Raw genomic sequence first — 19354 nt, forward strand, 5'->3', positions numbered from 1 at the left:
CTCCCTGTAAAGGGAACAGAACCTCTGTACCTTGGCGTTGAACTTGGTTGCCATGAGATTTACCTCTGGCATCCCCCACCTGAGGACTAATTGTTTGAAGATCTCCGGATGTAATGACCATTCCATGGTTGGTAGGCCGCGACTTAGGCGGTCCGCGATGACATTGAGGGAGCCTCTGATGTGAGTGGCGGATAGATGGGATAGGTTCAGCTCTGCCCACCGAAGAATTACCCCAATCTCTAAAAGAAGGGGTACGGATCTTGTGCCTCCCTGCTTGTTTATATAAAGCACGGCAGTCATGTTGTCTGACTGGACTTTCACTGCTTTGCCCCGAATCTGAGGGGCGAAGTGAAGGAGGGCTAGCCGGATAGCACGCATCTCGCGGAGGTTTGAAGAAAGATGCCGCTCCTGAGGAGACCAGGACCCCCGAACTGGGGACCCGTCTAGATGAGCGCCCCAGCCTACAAGGGACGCGTCTGTGGTCAATATGAGCCAAGCTGGTTGGGTCATAGACTTCCCTTCTGGTAGGTGAAACCACCATCTGAGGGAATTCCGGGATTGATTGGATAGGGAGCACAGGGAATCTAGCCCCCTGGGGCTGCCGTTCCACTTGCTTAAGACCTCAGATTGAAGGGGTCGGAGGTGCCATAAAGCCCAAGGGACTGCATCCGCAGCCGCTGACATGAGCCCCACCATCTTCATGAGGGTCCGTATGGAGACTCGTCGTGGTACATAAAGGAACCTTGCTAGGTCCTGAATCCGCATTCTTCTTTCTGGTGTCAACTGGAGGGACATCTCCAAAGAGTCGACTATGAATCCCAGATAATGGATAGAAGTCGAAGGGCTCACGTTCGACTTCGACCAGTTGACCACCCAGCCTAGGCGGAGCAGAAAGGAAATTGCAACATGAAGTTGGTGGGAAAGTAGAGGGACTGAAGGGGCTAGAAGAAGCCAGTCGTCCAGGTAAGGGACAATGGTCAGACCTTGGAGTCTCAATGCTGCCACTACCGATACTACCACCTTGGTGAAGATCAGGGGGGCAGACGAGATTCCGAAGGGAAGGGCGGCAAACTGGAAATGTTTGCACACTCCTGATATCTGGACCGCGATCCTGAGAAACTTCCGGGAGGAAGGATGGATCGGGATGTGGAGGTAAGCGTCTTTGAGGTCCAGAGTAGCCATCACATCCCCAGGGTTGAGGAGGAGGCTGACTGACCTTATGGTTTCCATGCGGAACCTGGTCCTCTTTATGAAACGATTGAGAAATCTCAAATCTATAATCATCCGAAGATCTCCCGTCTTTTTGGGTACCAGGAATACTGAAGAATAAATCCCTAGACCCTTCTCCCCTGCCGGTACCTCCTCCAGGGCTCCCTTGGAAAGGTAGTCTTGGATATAGGCTTCCAAGACCCTTTGCCTGGTTGGCAAAAAACTGCGTGTGGCAATGAATCTTCCTGGGGGGGGGGAGAAATAAGGTCTATTAGATAGCCGACGGTTACTATATTTTGGACCCAGGGGTCTCGGATTTCCTGGGCCCACACGTGACTGAAGAAGAGAAGACCCCCCCCCACAGGGAGGTGGGGGAGGGGTACGGGATAATCGAGAGGCGTAACGGCAGGGACAGCAGGGTTTATCCAAGAGCCTCTGAGAGGCCCATAGTCAGGAGGGCTTTGCCTCCCTGGGTTTGCGGGAACGCCTAGAAAATTTTCTAGGCGGCCCCCCCCCAATCCTTACATCCCTGCTGACCTGGTCGGCCTCCGCGGGCTTGTCTTCCCCTGCCTCGAAAGGGCTGTTGGGGAAGGCTCTTCCCCTTTTTGTCTGATAGACCCTCCATGATGGTGTCTAGCTCAGAACCGAAAAGACAGCTCGGTTCAAAGGGGAGCCCACAAAGGTTATATTTGGACGCATTGTCCGCATTCCAAGGTTTGAGCCACAGAGGTCTCCTGGCGGCAGACACTAAAGCCATAGTCTTGGCCGCCAATTTTAATTGGAGTTGGGCTGTGTCACAGAGAAAATCCATTGCTAAGTTGACGGACTTAAAGGCAGCGAGAATATCGTCCCGAGAGACACTCTGGTCAACATCCGTCTGAATCTGGTTCAGCTTGGTTCTGAGGAAGGAGGAGACCTCTGTGGCAGCAATAGAAGTCGAGGCCGAGGCTGCGGCCGCTGAGTAACCTCTTCTGAGGGTGCACTCTGCCCTCCTATCTAGAGGGTCCTGCAGGCTAGACCCATCGTCTGCAGGGACCAGAGTGCGCCTGGACAACTTGGCAATCGCCATGTCCACCTTAGGAATGGAACCCCATGATTCCACTAAGGGTATAGCCATAGGAAACATTAGCTTAAACTTCCTGGTAAGGACTGGGCCTTTTTCTGGCTTTTTCCACTCCGTGCGCATCACGGAGAGAAGGGTCTCATCTGCCTTAAAGACCCGCTGGGTCCGGCAGGCGGGATCGGAAGACTCCCCTACGTCAACATCATGGTCCCCCGACCTGATGGACCTTAGAAGCTTCTGGGTCTTTTCCGGCGGGAAGAAACCAGAAGTCGCTTCTTCCTCATCCGAGGAAGATGACCCCACAGAAAGGGGCATAGGCCTATCGGTGGGGGCGGGCACCTCCATAGGTGTTTGGGAGGGAACAGGTAGTCTCTCGTTAAGGAGACTTACGACCCCTTTAATGGAGTTGTCGAAGTAAGTCTTAGCCCACTGGTACATATCCTGCATGGAAGGCTCGGTAGCAGTGGCGGAACAACAGCTGTTGCACCTAGAAAATGGGCAGCTGTCCTCAAGAGGCGTATTGCAGTCATAGCAAGCCAGGTGTCTCCTCTTGGTGGCTGATTTCCGAGGCTGATCGGACTCTCTGGGAGAGGCCATAGCTAAAAGGGAACAAAAGGGAGAGGAATTTAAGCATCATAAATGGAATAAGAAAAAAACCCTCCAGAATTTAAGCACGAACCAGAGGAGAGAACAAAGATAGCTGAAGCAAAAAAAGACCGGTCTAAAGGCAATGTCTCACAAATAACCGGAGACTCTGGAGCTAGCTGTTAAAGCAGCGCAACCAGAGACCGACTGAGGGAATCAGGGAGCTTAAATAGAGTAGCTCCGCCCAGGGGAGTGGTAAAGTCCAGGCTAAAACCTCCCCCTAAGGACAGCTATACAACAAATGTCCCCTTGGAGAAAAAGGGGGAAGAAAAGGCCTAAGCCTATAAGGAATGTCCCCACATAACCGCCTGTTCCCCCCTGCGCAAGAAAAAAACGGCCGGAAAGAAAAAACCCCGGCCGGCTGACGCTCGAGGAAACCGGAAGTGACGCCTCGCGTCACTTCCGGTCATGGCGGCGCCCAGGCAAACAGGGAGCGCTGCCGGCTATCGCAGGGGAGATGACGGAGGGAGGACCTACGAGCATGGAAAAACCATGCTGCAAGAGCGCAAATATAAGCGCATGCCAGAAGGTAAAAGAGGGACTAAAGGAGACTCATGGTCAGCACGATACGTCCCAAACCCCTGTATATCTAAAAAAGAAAATAAACCAGGGAGAAGACCGCCAGTCCACCTGTCCAAAGGACAGAAAAAAACACGGTGGGCTGGGGGATGAACCCCTCCCTTTAAGGGAGCTGGAGTTCTTTTATTGGTTTAATCTTTGGGCTCATTAAAAATTCCGCCGGTCCTACCAGTCCACGGGGGGCAGTTAACCCCATCTGTGCTGCTGGTAGGACGTAAGGGAATAATATTTACTGGGGGCAGCCTGCTGGGACACACTAGAGGCAGGCATGGTGCCTTCACTAGGCCCTGGCCTGCCTGCACTGACATAGGCATGCTGCAATCTCATTTGCAGGTGCTGATGGGAGACAGAGGGAGTCAGTTTCTTCTGTAACCGCTTACGTGCCACAGGCGCTATTGCCCACAGCATGTTAGGGGTTATATGGCCTGGATCTGGGCCATTAGAGCAGTAGCGTGGCTCTCTGGACTATGATCAAATTTGCTTTTAACGGTTGTAGCAGTTATAGGCCATAAGGATGTTACAGAGTGGTTAATAAAAATTGTGAAATCATGCTATCTGAGTTTAGATCAGTACTGTGGTGATTGTTAAAACTGTTTTCAGGACTTACATTTCCATGTGGGCACAATGCAATATCAATCATTGTTACTATAAACCTAAAAGATAAATAAATAAAGATAAAATCAGTACAAAAATCAGCAATTACGAAGTCACTTTTTTAGGCAGTTATATGGAGAAGTTCTGTGTATAATATTGATTTCTTATTGTGAGAATACTAAGGAAATTATATGAATAAGATTGCAAATCCCATTGTTCAATTTCTATTTTAAAGAAGGTCTGTCATCACGAAATGCAGTGCAGTCTGTAGGCAGCATGTTATAGATCAGGAGGAGCTGAGCAGATTGATATTTAGTTTTGTGGGAAAATATTCAGTAAAACGCAATTGATACATTTAAATTTTTTCTCTTTCTAAGTCATGACGTGATGATGTAGGAAGGAGCTAGGTCGCGCCCTTTCTCTCTCCTCCTACCTTGCTATGTTGAACCTTGGCGTCCGCCTGTAGTGGAGCCACTTTGGATACTCGAGGTGCCACCCTGCTATTTGTGTTCAGCGGAGGTGCCCCCCCTTTGAAACTTGGAAGTGTGTGGGTTCCGGCTTGTTTTCCCTCGTCTCCTCTACGCCATCATTGACGGGAGCGGAAGGTTCTGCTGTCTGTTTCGTCCGTCCCTATCTGTCTCCGCCTGCCTTGGCGTTGCTTCCTGCCTCCATGAATGGGTCATCTCCTGCCTCCACTCTACTGGGTTTAGAAGGTTTGACTGTCTTGTCTTCTGTGTTCATTTGCCTCCACCTGCTTTAATGCTACCTCCTGCCCCTGGCTATATAAACAAGCCACCTCCTGCATGTGTGAATAAGCTGCCTCCTCTATGAGTTTTGAAGTGCCTCTGTGCCCCCTCTGCTGCTTATTATATATACAGTTGTGTTCAAAATTATTCAACCCCCAATGCTGTAAAGGGTTTTAGGGAATTTAGTGTACATTTGTAATTGTGTTCAGAATGAAATCTTACAAGGACTTTTTAAAGAACCAAATGCAACTAAAATGACATCAATTGTTTTTGTAATGCAGTATTAAAATTTTTTTTTGTGATTTCTTCATTGACACAATTATTCAACCCCTTAAAGACTACCACTCTTAAGAACAGAGGTTCATTCAAGTGTTTTCAATCAGGTATTGAAAACACCTGTGGATGTCAAGGAGCAGCAATCAAGCATAATAAGCACCAATTAGGCAGATTTAAAAAGGACTGTGATACTCAGCTCCTTCTAGACATTTACTGGTGTGTTAACAAACATGGTGAAGTCAAGAGAATGGTCCAGGAAGACAAGAGAAGAGGTGATTTCTCTTCACAGGAAGGGCAATGGCTATAAGAAGATTGCAAAGATGTTAAACATACCAAGAGACACCATAGGAAGCATCATTCGCAAATTCAAGGAAAAGGGCACTGCAGAAACGCTACCTGGTCGTGGCAGAAAGAAGATGCTGACTTTGACTGCTGTGCGCTACCTGAAGCACAAAGTGGAGAAAAGTCCCCGTGTGACTGCTGAGGAACTGAAAAAAGATTTGTCAGATGTGGGTACTGAAGTTTCAGCTCAGACAATAAGGCGCACACTGCGTAATGAAGGCCTCCATGCCAGAACTCCCAGACTGCAGTATGCCAAAAGTCATGTGGACAAACCACAAAAGTTTTGGGATAGTGTTCTGTGGACTGATGAAACAAAATTAGAACTGTTTGGGCCCATGGATCAATGCTATGTTTGGAGGAGGAAGAACAAGGCCTATGAAGGAAAGAGCACATTGCCTACTGTGAAGCATGGCGGGGAGGGGGGGGGGGGGGGTCAATCATGCTTTGGGGCTGTTTTGCTTCTACAGGTACAGGGAAGCTTAAGCGTGTGCAAGGTACCATGAATTCTCTTCAGTACCAGGAGATATTGGATGAAAATGTGATGCAGTCCGTCACAAACCTGAGGCTTGGGAGACGTTGGACCTTTCAACAGGACAATGATCCCAAGCATACCTCCAAGTCCACTAGAGCATGGTTGCAGATTAAAGGCTGGAACATTTTGAAGTGGCCATCGCAGTCACCAGACTTAAATCAGATTGAGAACCTCTGGTGGGACTTAAAGAAAGCAGTTGCAGCGCGCAAGCCTAAGAATGTGACTGAACTGGAGGCTTTTGCCCATGAAGAATGGGCGAAGATACCCGTAGATCGCTGCAAGACACTTGTGTCAAGCTATGCTTCACGTTTAAAAGCTGTTATAACTGGAAAAGGATGTTGTACTAAGTACTAAGATTGAATGTCACTTGGGGGTTGAATAAAACTGATAATGATGTGAGCACAGAAAATACATTTGTGGTTATTTCATTATCAATGTTATGTTATATTCGTCTGACTTACAAGTGCCTCTTTGATTTAATTGTAAACAAGATGACTGAAATGATCAAAATCAATGTCAAACTGGCTAAAACACTCAATTTCAGTGGGGGTTTAATAATTTTGAACACAACTGTATATATATATAGAAAGGAGAAAAGACCCCAGGGGTGCGGAAAGTGGGAGGGGGCAGTGCCCACCCAATGTGTCCACGAATAGCACCCCCGAGAAATAACTCGGCACAAGCTCCCGAGTACAATGGCAGAACAACAAAAGAAAAAGGAGCCCAAAGTGACAGAAGGTAAATGATGTAAATATAGAATTTTATTATAATGTAACAAAACACAATTAAAATTACAATTACATGCATATGATGCCGGAGGACAGGGAACAAAAAATGAACAGGGAAGGAAAAAAAGGGCGCCACCCTGGGAGGAACACACCGGTCAAAGATTCGTAAATGCATAGGATCAGCAGGGATGTATATGGTATAATAACCTGCCCTCAGATCACATATGTATATGTAATAAATGGTGAGTCACTAGTAAACTGCAGAGAACCAAATACAAACATGAAAAAAATATGTGGGACAAGAAGCTGCAAGTTGGAAGCAATATAAGCAGCAAGCCACACTGGGTGTAAAACTGAGAGATCAGTAAACATCCAGGTAATAGGAATGAAGGAGGGTTAACATGCAGAGGAGACTCACCTAAAAGGACCGGGAGTGTGACAACCAGGATCAGGGCCGGTGCAAGGATTTTTGCCAACACAAGCGAAGCTACATTTTGGCGCCCCCCCCCCCCTTCCCCCACGCTTCTCCTCTCTGTGGTCCTAGTATCTTCTCTCTGCTTCAGACAATGGCTGGTTTAAGGACCATATTTTTCGCCCTCTAAGACACACCTAGGTTTTAGAGGAGGATAATAAGAAAAAAAATATTTTCCATTACACCTCAGGTCAGACCAGCAATCAGACCCCCAATGTTAATCAGACCTCAACTCACAGCCCTAATCAGACCCCCAATGTTAATCAGACCTCAGATCAGAACCCCATGTCAGACATCATCCCCCAGCCATCAGCCCCCAATGTCAGCCATCAGACCCCCATGTCACATTTCTCCCCCTCCATGTCACATTTTTCCGCCCTCCCCCAGTGTGCGCCCTAAGGCGGCCGCTTGGTCTGCCTTATGGTAGCACCGGCCCTGACCAGGATGGCGCTACCCTTTTAGGTGAGTCTCCTCTGAGTTTCACAATCGGTGAAAATAGATCAGTTTTTAAAGTCCCCAAATGTAATTACAAGAGCAGGACAAAAAGGAATGGCTGATCTGAATGGTACAACAATTTCTGGATCTAAAGTGGGTGAAGTAATGAAGGAGGATCTTGAGAATCAAGAGGCGAGGAGGGAAGAGTTAAATGATTCATCTATTTTTGAGCCTGCCCCATTAAAAGAAATCCTGGCTGCGGTTAAAAAAATTCTAATGCAGAATATCTCAACACAGCTCGGGGCAATTCAGATTCGGGACAGAGTTACAACTATAGAAAAAACTGTGGGGACTTTGGAGGGAGAGGCCAAAATAGTTAAATCTGAAACTTCTATGTTGAGAATGGAGGTTAATATCCTTAAAAAGAAGGTGGTGCATCTGGAGGACAGATCTAGGAGATGTAATTTGAGAATTTTGGGTCTACCGAAGGCTCTGAAGAAAAAAACCTTGCCGAAATGATACAGACCATGATTCAGGAAAAGTTTGGGAAGGAACATTTTTCTCCTCTGTTCTGGTGGAAAGGGCACACCGGGTTCCAGGGGGTAAACCTATCACTGGGAGGCAGCCACGGATATTTTTGGGGAAGATACTGACGTCACAAGACAGAGACATGGTTTTGAGAAGGGCAAGAGAGTGCCCGCCTATTGTAGATAATGGAAATAAATCGCTTTTCTTTCCTGATTTCTCTAAAGAGATTAAGGAAAAGAGACGCAGTTTTACGGTGGCAAAAAAACGTTTACAGGAAAAGGACATTAGATATTCGTTTGTCTATCCAGCTAAACTGGGAATAATATTTAATAGTGAAACCCATTTTTTTTAAACCTCGGATTCTGTTATAGACAGGCTGGACCCAAATAATATTTGAGCAGTTTTTTTCATGATTATCTTTCCTTTTTTTTTTGGTTCCCTTTTTCTACTCTATATGTTGATAGGAGGGGTGGTCTTAGATGAGAGATCTGTACAGTGATGTGGCAGATCAGGAAGTGTAGGGGAAAGGGGCTGGGATGGGTTACGATGTGTCTCCTAAGATGGTGGGGTTGGGAGCAGGGATTTGAAATATATCTATATTATGGGAATCTGGTGGTTGGTCTGATGGCAGTTAGAATCTTTACTTGGAATGTGCGAGGCCTTGGGGAGAAGATTAAAAGACAGGCGGTCTTTGACCAGGCGATTATTTGCTTGGTGGAGACTCATGCTATCGAGGAGTCGGCTTTGCGACTCGGTAGGAGATGGGCTTTGCAGACATATCATTTTACCTTTACTAATTATTCTCTGGAAGATTCTGGATTTTGTTTATGGTGTATTCTGGCTTTTGTTTATATCCCACCCCCTTTCTCTTTATAAGTACTTAATTGTTTATTAACTTTTGTAGATCAAATAGATAGGATTTCTGTGTGGGGGGGGGGGGGGGGGGGATACTTATTCTCCAGCCCAAGGGTCCCCTCTGGCATGCTTTTTTCTGGAAGCAAGTTTTGTAGATGTTTGGGGATGGGCTGGAAAAGAGAAAAGAGCTTACTCCTGTAAGTAAATCTGGAAATTCTATGTCTAGTATAAACCTGGCCTTAATAAATAAAAACCATCTTAGACTTATTAAATCGATGAAATGCGAGACCAGGTCGTTATCTGACCATGTACTCCTATCTCTGGGTGGCAATTATCATAAAGTAAGACCCTTATTTAGATTGAACCCCCATTGGATTTTTATAATGGGTGAGGATATTCATGAACTTGTGAAACAGGAGATGGGGTACTTTTGGGATAGAAATGAGAATACAGCTATAATCCAATTGGTATGGGACGCATTTAAAGGGTTTGTCCGAGTTATGAAAAAAAATATATAGCACTGTAAATCTGATAGGCAGCAATATATAACAAGGCTAAGCAAGTTTTTGGCAAAAAAATATCTATTTTCTCATTTACGTGGTTCTCTTCTGGCCCTTTGTTTACCTGCAATAACAACAATCTCTGCCCCTCCCCCTGCTCGTCAAACGCAGTGAATACAAGTGCTGCCCTGAGTGACATGTCTGCCTGCTGGGAGACTCAGCAGCATGTTGTATTTGTAGGGCTACAAGTCCCAGCTGTACAATGACACTGCTGATACACACAGGATCTTACCCTTACCTGTTCTTGTGCAATGCTCTGCAGAACTCCTCTATCAGCTCCTGTGCCCATCATTTGTCTCCTAACTGCCTGCAGCTACTCAGTAAATCCTTCAGCCCTGAGTCTGTGCAGCTGAAGGGGTTAATGTTTTTCCTCAAGAATCCATGGAGAGAGCAATAAGCAGCAGCTGGCAGTGCAGGGGGGCGTGGCCAGCACAGTGACGTATTGTGTACAGGCACATATCTGCTCTCTCAGGCTTGTGCACGAAACATTATCAGAGCAGGGAGAGAGGCTGACATCACAGGTCATGTGACCCTCAGTGAAATCTGAGAAAGCAGCAACTGGAGATAAAGTAAGTGAATTGTAAAGTCCTTTCATTTGCCATACAAAGAACAAAAAAAATACTCAGACAACCCCTTTAAGGCCTTTATGAGGGTAATTTTTGTAAGTAATATTTTCAATCTTAAAAAGGGATACAGTAAGGAGGAGGGGGAATTAAAAGAAGCAGTGTTAATTGCCATGAATGAGTTCTCTAGGAATAAAACTACAGGAAACAGGGAAAATATGCAAAGTGCAAGCCAGGTGTATGCTGACTTTTTCTTGGAAAAGGCCAAGCAGAGACTTTTTTTAAGGGACAAAAATATTTTTCTGAAGCGGGGAGACCAGGGAAACTCTTGGCGAGGGTGATTTCTAATCAAGAACAAAAAGATATTCGGTCATCTGAGGCTATAATTAATGAAGAACAAAGGTATGTATAAAGGGAATTTTTTTTAAGCATTTTTCTGAACTATATAATTCAGATAAGGTTATACTAGATGAAGAGATGAATTCATATTTGGACTCTATTTCTTTCCCAGTTCTTACTGATACTCAGAGGGAGATTCTGGATTTAGATCTCTCTCTAGAGGAGCTAGAGGCTGCACTAAAGGCATGTTCGGGAAATTCTTCCCCTGGGATAGATGGACTCCCATATGAATTTTATCGTAAGTATGGAGAGATTATTCTCCCTCGTTTATTGAGGGTGTTTTTAGGATCATTTGAGGAGGGTAGCCTTCCAGAGTCAATGACAGAGGCTGTAATAACATTATTATTCAAAAAAGAGAAGGAGCCCTTAGATGTGGGGTCATATAGGCCTATTTCCTTATTGAATACAGATATGAAGCTTCTCTCAAGAACTCTGGCTACGAGACTATCCAAGGTTATTACATTAATTATACACCCTGGCCAAAATGGATTTATTCCTAATAAGGGTACTTATAATCTTCATCGATGATTGCTAATATACAGTCCTCCAGGGGGGTCTCTCGCTCCATTCTGTCATTAGATGCCTCTAAGGCGTTTGACAGGGTGGAGTGGGGATTCCTTTGGAAGGTTTTGGGAAAGATGGGATTTGGTACTAGATATATAAATCTGGTTAAGCTTTTGTATAAGTCCCCTACTACAAGATTAAATATTAATGGGAGCCTGACGGAGAGCTTCTCTTTAAGTAGAGGTACCCGTCAGGGTTGTCCACTCTCCCCATTGTTATTCGATATCTATATTAAGCCCCTTGCTGCCATAATTAGGCAGGACCCCGGGATTAGGGGTTTAGGATATTAGGACTAGAGAACCGTATTTCTTTATATGCGGGTGACGTTTTGTTTTTTAGAAATCATACCAATACCTCACTTCCCGAATTTATTCATATAGTTAATACCTTTGGTGCAGTTTCGGGTTTTGATATTAACTGGTCAAAGACGACACGTATGCCTGTGGATAGACCTGACTATTCTATTGAGGGGCTTTTGAGTTCACTTAGGATTCCTAATTCATTTAAATACTTGCGCATGATTATATTCCCTAAAGTTGAAGATTTTTTATATCTAAATTGGATTCCATTGATAAGTAAGTTGAGGTCAAAAGAGTTGGTATGGCTTCGACTCCCTCTATCTAGAGCTGACAGGATATCCCTGGTGAAGATGATGATTTTACCCCAACTCCTCTATATTCTTAGGAATTCGCCATTGTGGATTGAGCATAAATGTTTTAAGCTAATTGAGAGAATTATTAATGATCTGCTGTGGGGAAGAAAGTGGGTGTGGCTTAAATTGGAATACCATTATCATTTACAGGAGTTGGATGATTTAGCTGAAGATAAATATTGGGGAAAAAACAATATTCTGTATGTTGCACAAGTGGTGAGCAATGGAGATATACATCCTTTTTTGGAGGTAACACAAAGAGAGCACATAATTAATTTATCCTGGTTTAGATATTTACAGTTACGGTCTGCACTTTCTAGTGTAAAGGGGAAATATTTGTTACACATAAATACCTGTACACCTTTGAATGATTTAATGGGAAATTTGCGGCAGAAGTTTAACATTTCTCAACTTTATAAATTGCTTCCTTAAGCACTTTTTATTAGTATACGTTCCCCCGGACAAAAGGCTTGGGAATCTGTTTCAAAGATCCAACCAGATGATTGGAGGAAAATAATGGCTAATTTAAGATTAGTGTCACATAATTTTTATCACGGTTTGGTTCAATTTGCTTGGCAGCCCCAGCAGAGCTGCACACTGACTTGTGGTTTCCCCTCTGGGGAACCCTGACACCCCCTTCCGGAGGCACAACACTCAGGGAAAATGTCTAGAAAACATGCTGGACTACAGACACCAACAGACCAGAAATGTAACAACCCTAGACTAGAACACCCACCCATACAAACAACACCACATATAAAAAGGGTAGTGAAGGGAAGGTGACACCGAGAAGACATAGTAGAGACCTTGATGTTCCACAAGGTGGCCCTCAAGCATTGGGCAGATGGAAGAAGCCGGACAGGAGCAAGCTCCAGCACACACCAAGGCTGGAGGACAACTCACCCCAGCCAACAGGCCCCAGGCAATATGAACCTCATGGCCACATCCAGCCAGGTAGTTAACCCCTCCAGTACCAGACAGGGAGGAACCAGGATATGAGGGGCAGTGCACACACAAGCTGGCAACGAGCATGCACGGCTAAAGTGCCCCGGCGCACAGCAACAAGACCATGACACCGCCGTGACAAATACTCTTCTTGGCAAGACTTTTATTCCCGCAAGGTTGGTTTTCACGAAATACTCCCAGTGTGAATATATGGTTAAATTTGGTCAATAAGATTAAGAAATATGAAAGAATCTTATATAAACAAAGACATATTTAGGAGAAATGGAATAAGGTATGGGGATTTGGAACTCTTAAGTTTTCCTGCCTTCACCCCACCGTTATCCCTTTTTCTGTTTTGGTTGACGGAGGAGATAGGAAACACATCGCAAGGAAGGGGGAGTTTTGTGGGTAAAATGAGAAATGTAATAATGTTGAAGATTAAGCTGTATAGAAAATAAATAAAATAATACAAAACAACATTTTGGCTCTTTCTGAACCTAAAGGGGTTCTCTGAGCTTTTTTCAGAAAATCAGTCTTCTCACACAAGATTCTTTCACAGCACTTTCCCATCTGTCGTACCACAGATGCCACCCTCTCTGCTGTGCTCAGACTGGCAGCAGGGTGCTCCACTCAGGTGCTGAACGGATGTGTTCACAGGTCTTCCTGTGTTCAGCTGTACAGTATACTGTGGGTGAGAAATCTGGGAATTTATAAGAAAAGTCTGGAGAACCCCTATATATAAATGTAAAAATTACAAGTTTTAACTATATATCAATCTGCTCAGCTCCTCCTGCTCTATAACGTGTTGCCTCCACATTGCATTTCGTGGTGACAGGTTCTCTTTAAACGGAACCTGTCACCGGGATTTTGTGCATAGAGCTGAGGACATGGGTTGCTAGATGGCCGCTAACACATCCGCAATACCCAGTCCCCATAGCTCTGTGTGCTTTTATTGTGTAAAAAAACGATTTGATACATATGCAAATTAACCTGAGATGAGTCCTGTGCCTGACTCATCTCACGGACAGGACTCATCTCAGGGACAGGACTCATCTCACGTACAGGACTCATCTCACGTACAGGACTCATCTCAGGTTAATTTGCATATGTATCAAATTATTTTTTTTACACAATAAAAGCACACAGAGCTATGGGGACTGGGTATTGCGGATGTGCTAGCGGCCATCTAGCAACCCATGCCCTCAGCTCTATACTCAAAATTACGGTGACAGGTTCCCTTTAAGTGCACAACTGCTGCTTATACAGAACATCCACTACAAGTAACTGGTAGCTTATAGTGATACTCACCAAGTCAGAGTGTATAGGAAACCTATAACAGATCCTATGATTTTGTTTTCTGTAGTGAGACAGGCAAATATAGGATAATAGGATAGGCCAACTTCAATTGCTCCAATTAAAAGTCCAAATGCTAGAAATAGATTAGTAAAGTACAGATTTGTAGTCTGTAAAGTACACAATAATATTGTGGCAATAGCAATGGCCAAGAATCTTCACACTGCACTGCCTCATTTTACTGCACATTAGATACATTTCGGTAAGTCCACATCTATTTTGTGAGGCAGAATGACGGATACCATAACAGAAACTCGGTCGACCCCCATTATAATCAATGGGTGCCATTTGTGTCTGTGATATGACAAATCAGGCACTGCTGTTTGATTTTTCTGTTGCTATAATGATAGTAAATATCACTAGAATGAACCCAATGCAAATTTAAAGTTGTTTTTCCACCATTGGTATTGAAAGGATATACCATAACTTTCTAATTTGAAAGAGCTGCAATAATTTGTCCTGCACAGCAATGCTTAGGGCCAGTTCTTACAACTGATTTGGAAATACATGCTTAAAAACTTGGGCCCCCTCCCTCCATTTTCCCCTGACATCCCTTCTTCCATGTGCTGCCCAATAGTTATTTTTTTTTATGTATCAAGAGGCCGCAGCACTTCCGTGAGCCCAGCGGCGTCTTCATACGCCATGTGACATTACATTCATCAGTCTCTTGGCCTAGGTGCAGCTCAGTCCCATCCACGTGAATGGCTGAGCTGCAATACCAAGAACAACCACTATCAAATGGACAGCACTGTGCTTGGTAAGCAGCGAGAAGGCCACGGAGCTACTGTGAGCACTGTGGTCTCCTGAAACAGCTGATCGGCACGGGTGCCAGGAGTCAGACCTCCACCAGTCTCATATTGATGACCTACACTAAGGATAAGCCATCAATATGTAAATCTTTGAGAACCCCTTTACCTTATGTTATCTGTAGTGTTACATAGGACTGCAGGTACCATCTACTACATTGTCTGTTCCCAGAAACGTATCACAGTGTTTTCTGGGGTGTTACATAGGGCTGCAGGTGACATCTACTACAAGATAATGTAGTAGATGTCACCTGAAGTCCTATGTAACACCACAGATAACACAGTGATAACTCTCTGAGTACAGATAATGTAGTAGATGTCACCTGAAGTCCTATGTAACACCACAGATAACACAGTGATAACTCTCTGAGTACAGATAATGTGGTAGATGGTACCTGCAGTCCTATGTAACACCACATATAACACAGTAATAACTCTCTGAGTACAGATAATGTAGTAGATGTCACCTGCAGTCCTATGTAACACCACAGATAACACATTAATAACTCTCTGAGTGCAGATAATGTAGTAGATGTTGTGTGCAGTCTCTATGGGTACAGATTATGTGGATCAGATCATGGTACCTGCAGTCTGTCGCTTAAAGCTGGCACATCCTCCTCCTCCTTGCCACGCTGCTCTTCTGACCTCTTCCGGCGAGGACACAGCAACACAGCAAGAGAGAGGTGGCGGGGTATGCAGATGAAAAAGGGCCTGCAATAGCCTTGAATAGAAGTTGTGCAGCCACCACCGCACAGCTTAGGGGGAACACTGCAGCACTTAGTGCTGCTGAATGTATTCTTCAATGTGTGCGTTTGGGGCGGCGTTGGGCCCCACAGAGATGTCGGGCCCTGGGGCTGCTGACCCAAATGCCCCTATTATAATCCGCCATTGCAGAATTGAGCCCCAGTGCTCTGATACTGATGGCCTATCCTAAGAATAGGCCATACATTCTAAAACCTCTTTAATAGCTTTATACAATAATATTAATGGGTATTCCCAGCTGGCACATTGATAGCATATTGCTAGGATATGCCATCAGTTTCAGATAGGTGTGGGTCCTATGTCTCCTTCACTTCAGGGGCCCCAATCTAGAGATAGGAGCGAGTCCCACCTCTAGGACCCTCTTCTATCTGATATTGATGGCATATACTAGCGATATGCTATCAATGTCAACCCCTTTAAAGGGCTATTCCCATCTCAGACATTGGGGGCACATTGCAAGAATGTCTGATCAATGTCTGATAGGTGCACTTAGGTATACTTAGAATGGAGTCTACAAAATCCCACAGGGCACATCGCACAAGCACGACTGCCCTCCGTACAGTCCTACGAGGACTGGGTACTGGTTTGGCTATTTCTGTCAGCCCCATAGAAGTGAATGGAGCTGTACGCCTCTCATTAATTTCATATGAACTTCCGAATATAGCTGAGCGGCACGCTTCCATAGGAATGAATGGAAAGAGGCTGCGCATTTGCGGTGCGTCCTCCGGGACTTTGCAGGCTCTGTTCTAAGTATAGGTGCATCAGATATTGGGGGCATATTCTAGCGATATGCCCCCAATGTCTGAGTTAGGAATACCAGTTTAATTTCTTTTCAAACCTAAAAAACAGTGGACGTGATTTTATATATATATATATATATATATGTGTGTACCTCTTGCCCATGATGGAACTCCAGGTGGCAAATATTCTTCAGAAAAAAGTGACATGACCTTATTAGTTATTGCTCCAAATGCAAAGCCAAATGTCCATCTGTTAGTAAAGGTTCCTATGAGATCTAAAGGGCTGTCAATAGAAAAACAATTAGGTTAGGTTTAAAATATTTTAGAACTGTATTATTATTATGTACCAGTAAAAGGTGTGAAGGTAAGGAATGTATGTTACCACAAATTCACCGCCATAGGCGTGCTTCTATTAAAGGGGTACCAGATGCAGACTAAAATAAGTGGCACCCCGAGCAATACAAGTAGTGGGCCCCTTACCTTCCACTTTTACCAATCCCTTTTTTTGTTAGGAGGCGTTCCTAACAAAATGAGCCACAGCTTTATCCCCCAGCAGTCAGTGGGAATCATGGGTAAACCAGGCAGTAAGTTTCCCTTGAGCTCCACTACAGGGAGAAATAAAAATGTATCTGGTGTCCAATAAAATTGATAGGCCATTTGTATATATTGTGCAGGAATACTGGGTCCTCCAGAGAGGGAGAGGTTATGTAGTCGATCTCCATTCACTAATGGATGCAGGTCCTTAGGTTTTGTGATTTTCACCATCAATTGACAGGAAGCAACACGCTATCACTTACTAATAGTGATTGTTTATCTGTAATACCCCATTTTCCTGCCTTCTTCATGGGTCACGTGATATTTTCTGCTGTGTTGTTTCCCTGTCCTGATGACATCACATCTGCATCTGAGATGTGACAAGGCTTGTAAGGCTCGGCCCTGTCAACACAGCATCATCAATGACCTTGCCTCTGAGGCCAGGGTTTTATTCATTCTCCTTGTAGACATGATATCAGCAATGCTGCCATGTCTTAGGACAGGCTTTTTCCAGAAGGGCTTCAAGCGGACTTGGATCTGTGACGTTTCATCTGGGAGGGGAAGGAGAGGCAGAGACCTGATAGAGATACTCCCCGTAAGTCTTCCACCAGGATGTAAATATAGGGTGCAGGTCAAAGATAGCAATTTCCCTGGAGAAGTCAGAATGCACTCAGAACATCATCTGACTGGTGTTACGTTTTTTTTTTTGTGAAAATACAAAACCCCTTTAAAGATATCCTTTCCCCTATCAATCCCCTAACAGTCACATTAATATTAGAAAAACCCTCCCAAAAATGTCACTTTTATCTTTCTAGTAAATTGTCAGCAGTCTGCAATAAATGTCCTAAACACTCATTATAGCTCAGTTCTTATCTTACTGATAAGAATGTGGCTTAAATAAGTGTTTATGACCTATTAGTAATGTAGAGATAAGGTTTATTAGATGACCGCCACAAAGTGAAAGTACCATTCAGACAGCTAGAAAAAGAGTTAACCCTTTGTGACAGAACGGCTCAATATTTTTAATAAAGACTAGTTGAAAAAATATATTTTTAGCCCAAAACAAGTGGAATATAACCATAACAAAATTGTCCCTGAAGGTGTGCATAGCCTTTAACTAACAGCATGATCATACTTACATGACAAATCCAAATCTTCTATCAAGAAGTTGGATCTTCTCATCAAATGCTGTCCTCTTGATGCGTCTCTCAAGAAAGGAAAGAGCTAGAATTATAAGAACCTTAAAAAAAAAAAAATTTATATTATATACTTCCAAATGAAGTAAATTTTCTTTATCAACATATTTTGTCTGACCAGTGCTTCATTAATGATTTATTTGAGCATTCAAGTAAATGGCATCTTTTACTTTTGTAGTGTCATTTTTGTTCTAATTTTCAGGATCTTGGAGAGAATCTGTCTGAAGGATCAATGTGTTTACAGGCTGGAGCTGCAGCTCCGACTAATGAGATTTGCAGAATATGTCATGTGACATCATTGACCAGTCAGCTTCTAAAATCTTGTATTTTAAAGGGTCACATAGTTTTTATAAAACTTTTGATACATTATAGGGACATATCAAAAGTTCTGATTGGTGAGAGTCTGATATCCCCACTGATTGCTAGAATTAGGAAAGAGAAGCGCTCACATGGCACGCCCTCTCTTCTCGTTGCAAGAGAGGAAGCAAGATGTTCTCAAGTCTTCGGGCCTGTCTTGCTTCCTTACCCTGCAATGAGGAGAGAGAGCGCGATGTACGAGCACTTCTCTCTCCGCGTTCTAGTGATCATGGGGGTCTCAGCACTAAGACCCAACCGATCAATTTTTTAGTAAGTCTCTATGCGCTTCATTTATGCACCTCTTTGTAAATGAAGAGCACCCTCCGGCAGTGCAGGGGATATCAAAGATCTGCCTAAATCGCCAGTCTTTGATAAATGTTCCCCTTAGATCTTTACGGCCTACACAAGCTTTTCTCCACGTTCGAGTGTAGAATGGAAAGGACACAGACTGGACACTGATACAATATGGGCCAAAGTCAGAATCTCAATAATTATTAATTGTAAGACTTGTTTTTATAATTTTAGTAATTATTCAGTCTCTGTAACTTAGTACTCACCGAGGGAATGAGGGAATAGTGCAGAAACAAATCCATATCTATCAGACTTTCACAGGTGCCATTATCATAGGTTGTTCTGTGGAAAGAAATATTTTACAACTAAAAGGACATTGCTATTATTGAGAGGCATTGATACATGCAGTCATTTTAACTGTTAATTATTGCAATTATCTACATAGAACACATAAGATCCTGCTCTAATTTCCAGTGGTAAATTTGCAGGAGTATTTGGAGGACACACCTGAGCTGTGGTGCAGAAAAAGCCCCAAGATTATGTAGTTTTCAAAATTTCAAAGATATTGGTGGTTCATGGCTGCCTTGCGTAAAGCTGGATTTACACAGGCTTACTGAGCGACCGATTG

At 44.1% G+C, this 19354-nt stretch overlaps 1 protein-coding gene across 2 annotated transcripts in view; it reads right to left on the reverse strand.

Moving 5' to 3' along the window:
- LOC122932000 (stimulated by retinoic acid gene 6 protein-like) overlaps positions 1–19354 on the reverse strand; it is a 110007-nt gene that overhangs the window by 71317 nt on the left and 19336 nt on the right. For both annotated transcript variants that reach the window (XR_006388265.1, XM_044286140.1), the window contains exons 2-6: positions 18993–19068; positions 18022–18122; positions 16501–16631; positions 13996–14116; positions 4104–4149 (exon numbers count right to left, since the gene is read on the reverse strand). Coding sequence is in view for 1 of the 2 variants with exons in the window: in XM_044286140.1 (XP_044142075.1) it covers positions 4104–4149; positions 13996–14116; positions 16501–16631; positions 18022–18122; positions 18993–19068 (475 nt within the window). In the remaining variant the exon portion in view is untranslated. The remainder of the gene's footprint in view (positions 1–4103; positions 4150–13995; positions 14117–16500; positions 16632–18021; positions 18123–18992; positions 19069–19354) is intronic.

The sequence above is a fragment of the Bufo gargarizans genome, chromosome 1 (assembly GCF_014858855.1).
Source record: "Bufo gargarizans isolate SCDJY-AF-19 chromosome 1, ASM1485885v1, whole genome shotgun sequence".
Lineage (NCBI taxonomy): Eukaryota > Metazoa > Chordata > Amphibia > Anura > Bufonidae > Bufo > Bufo gargarizans.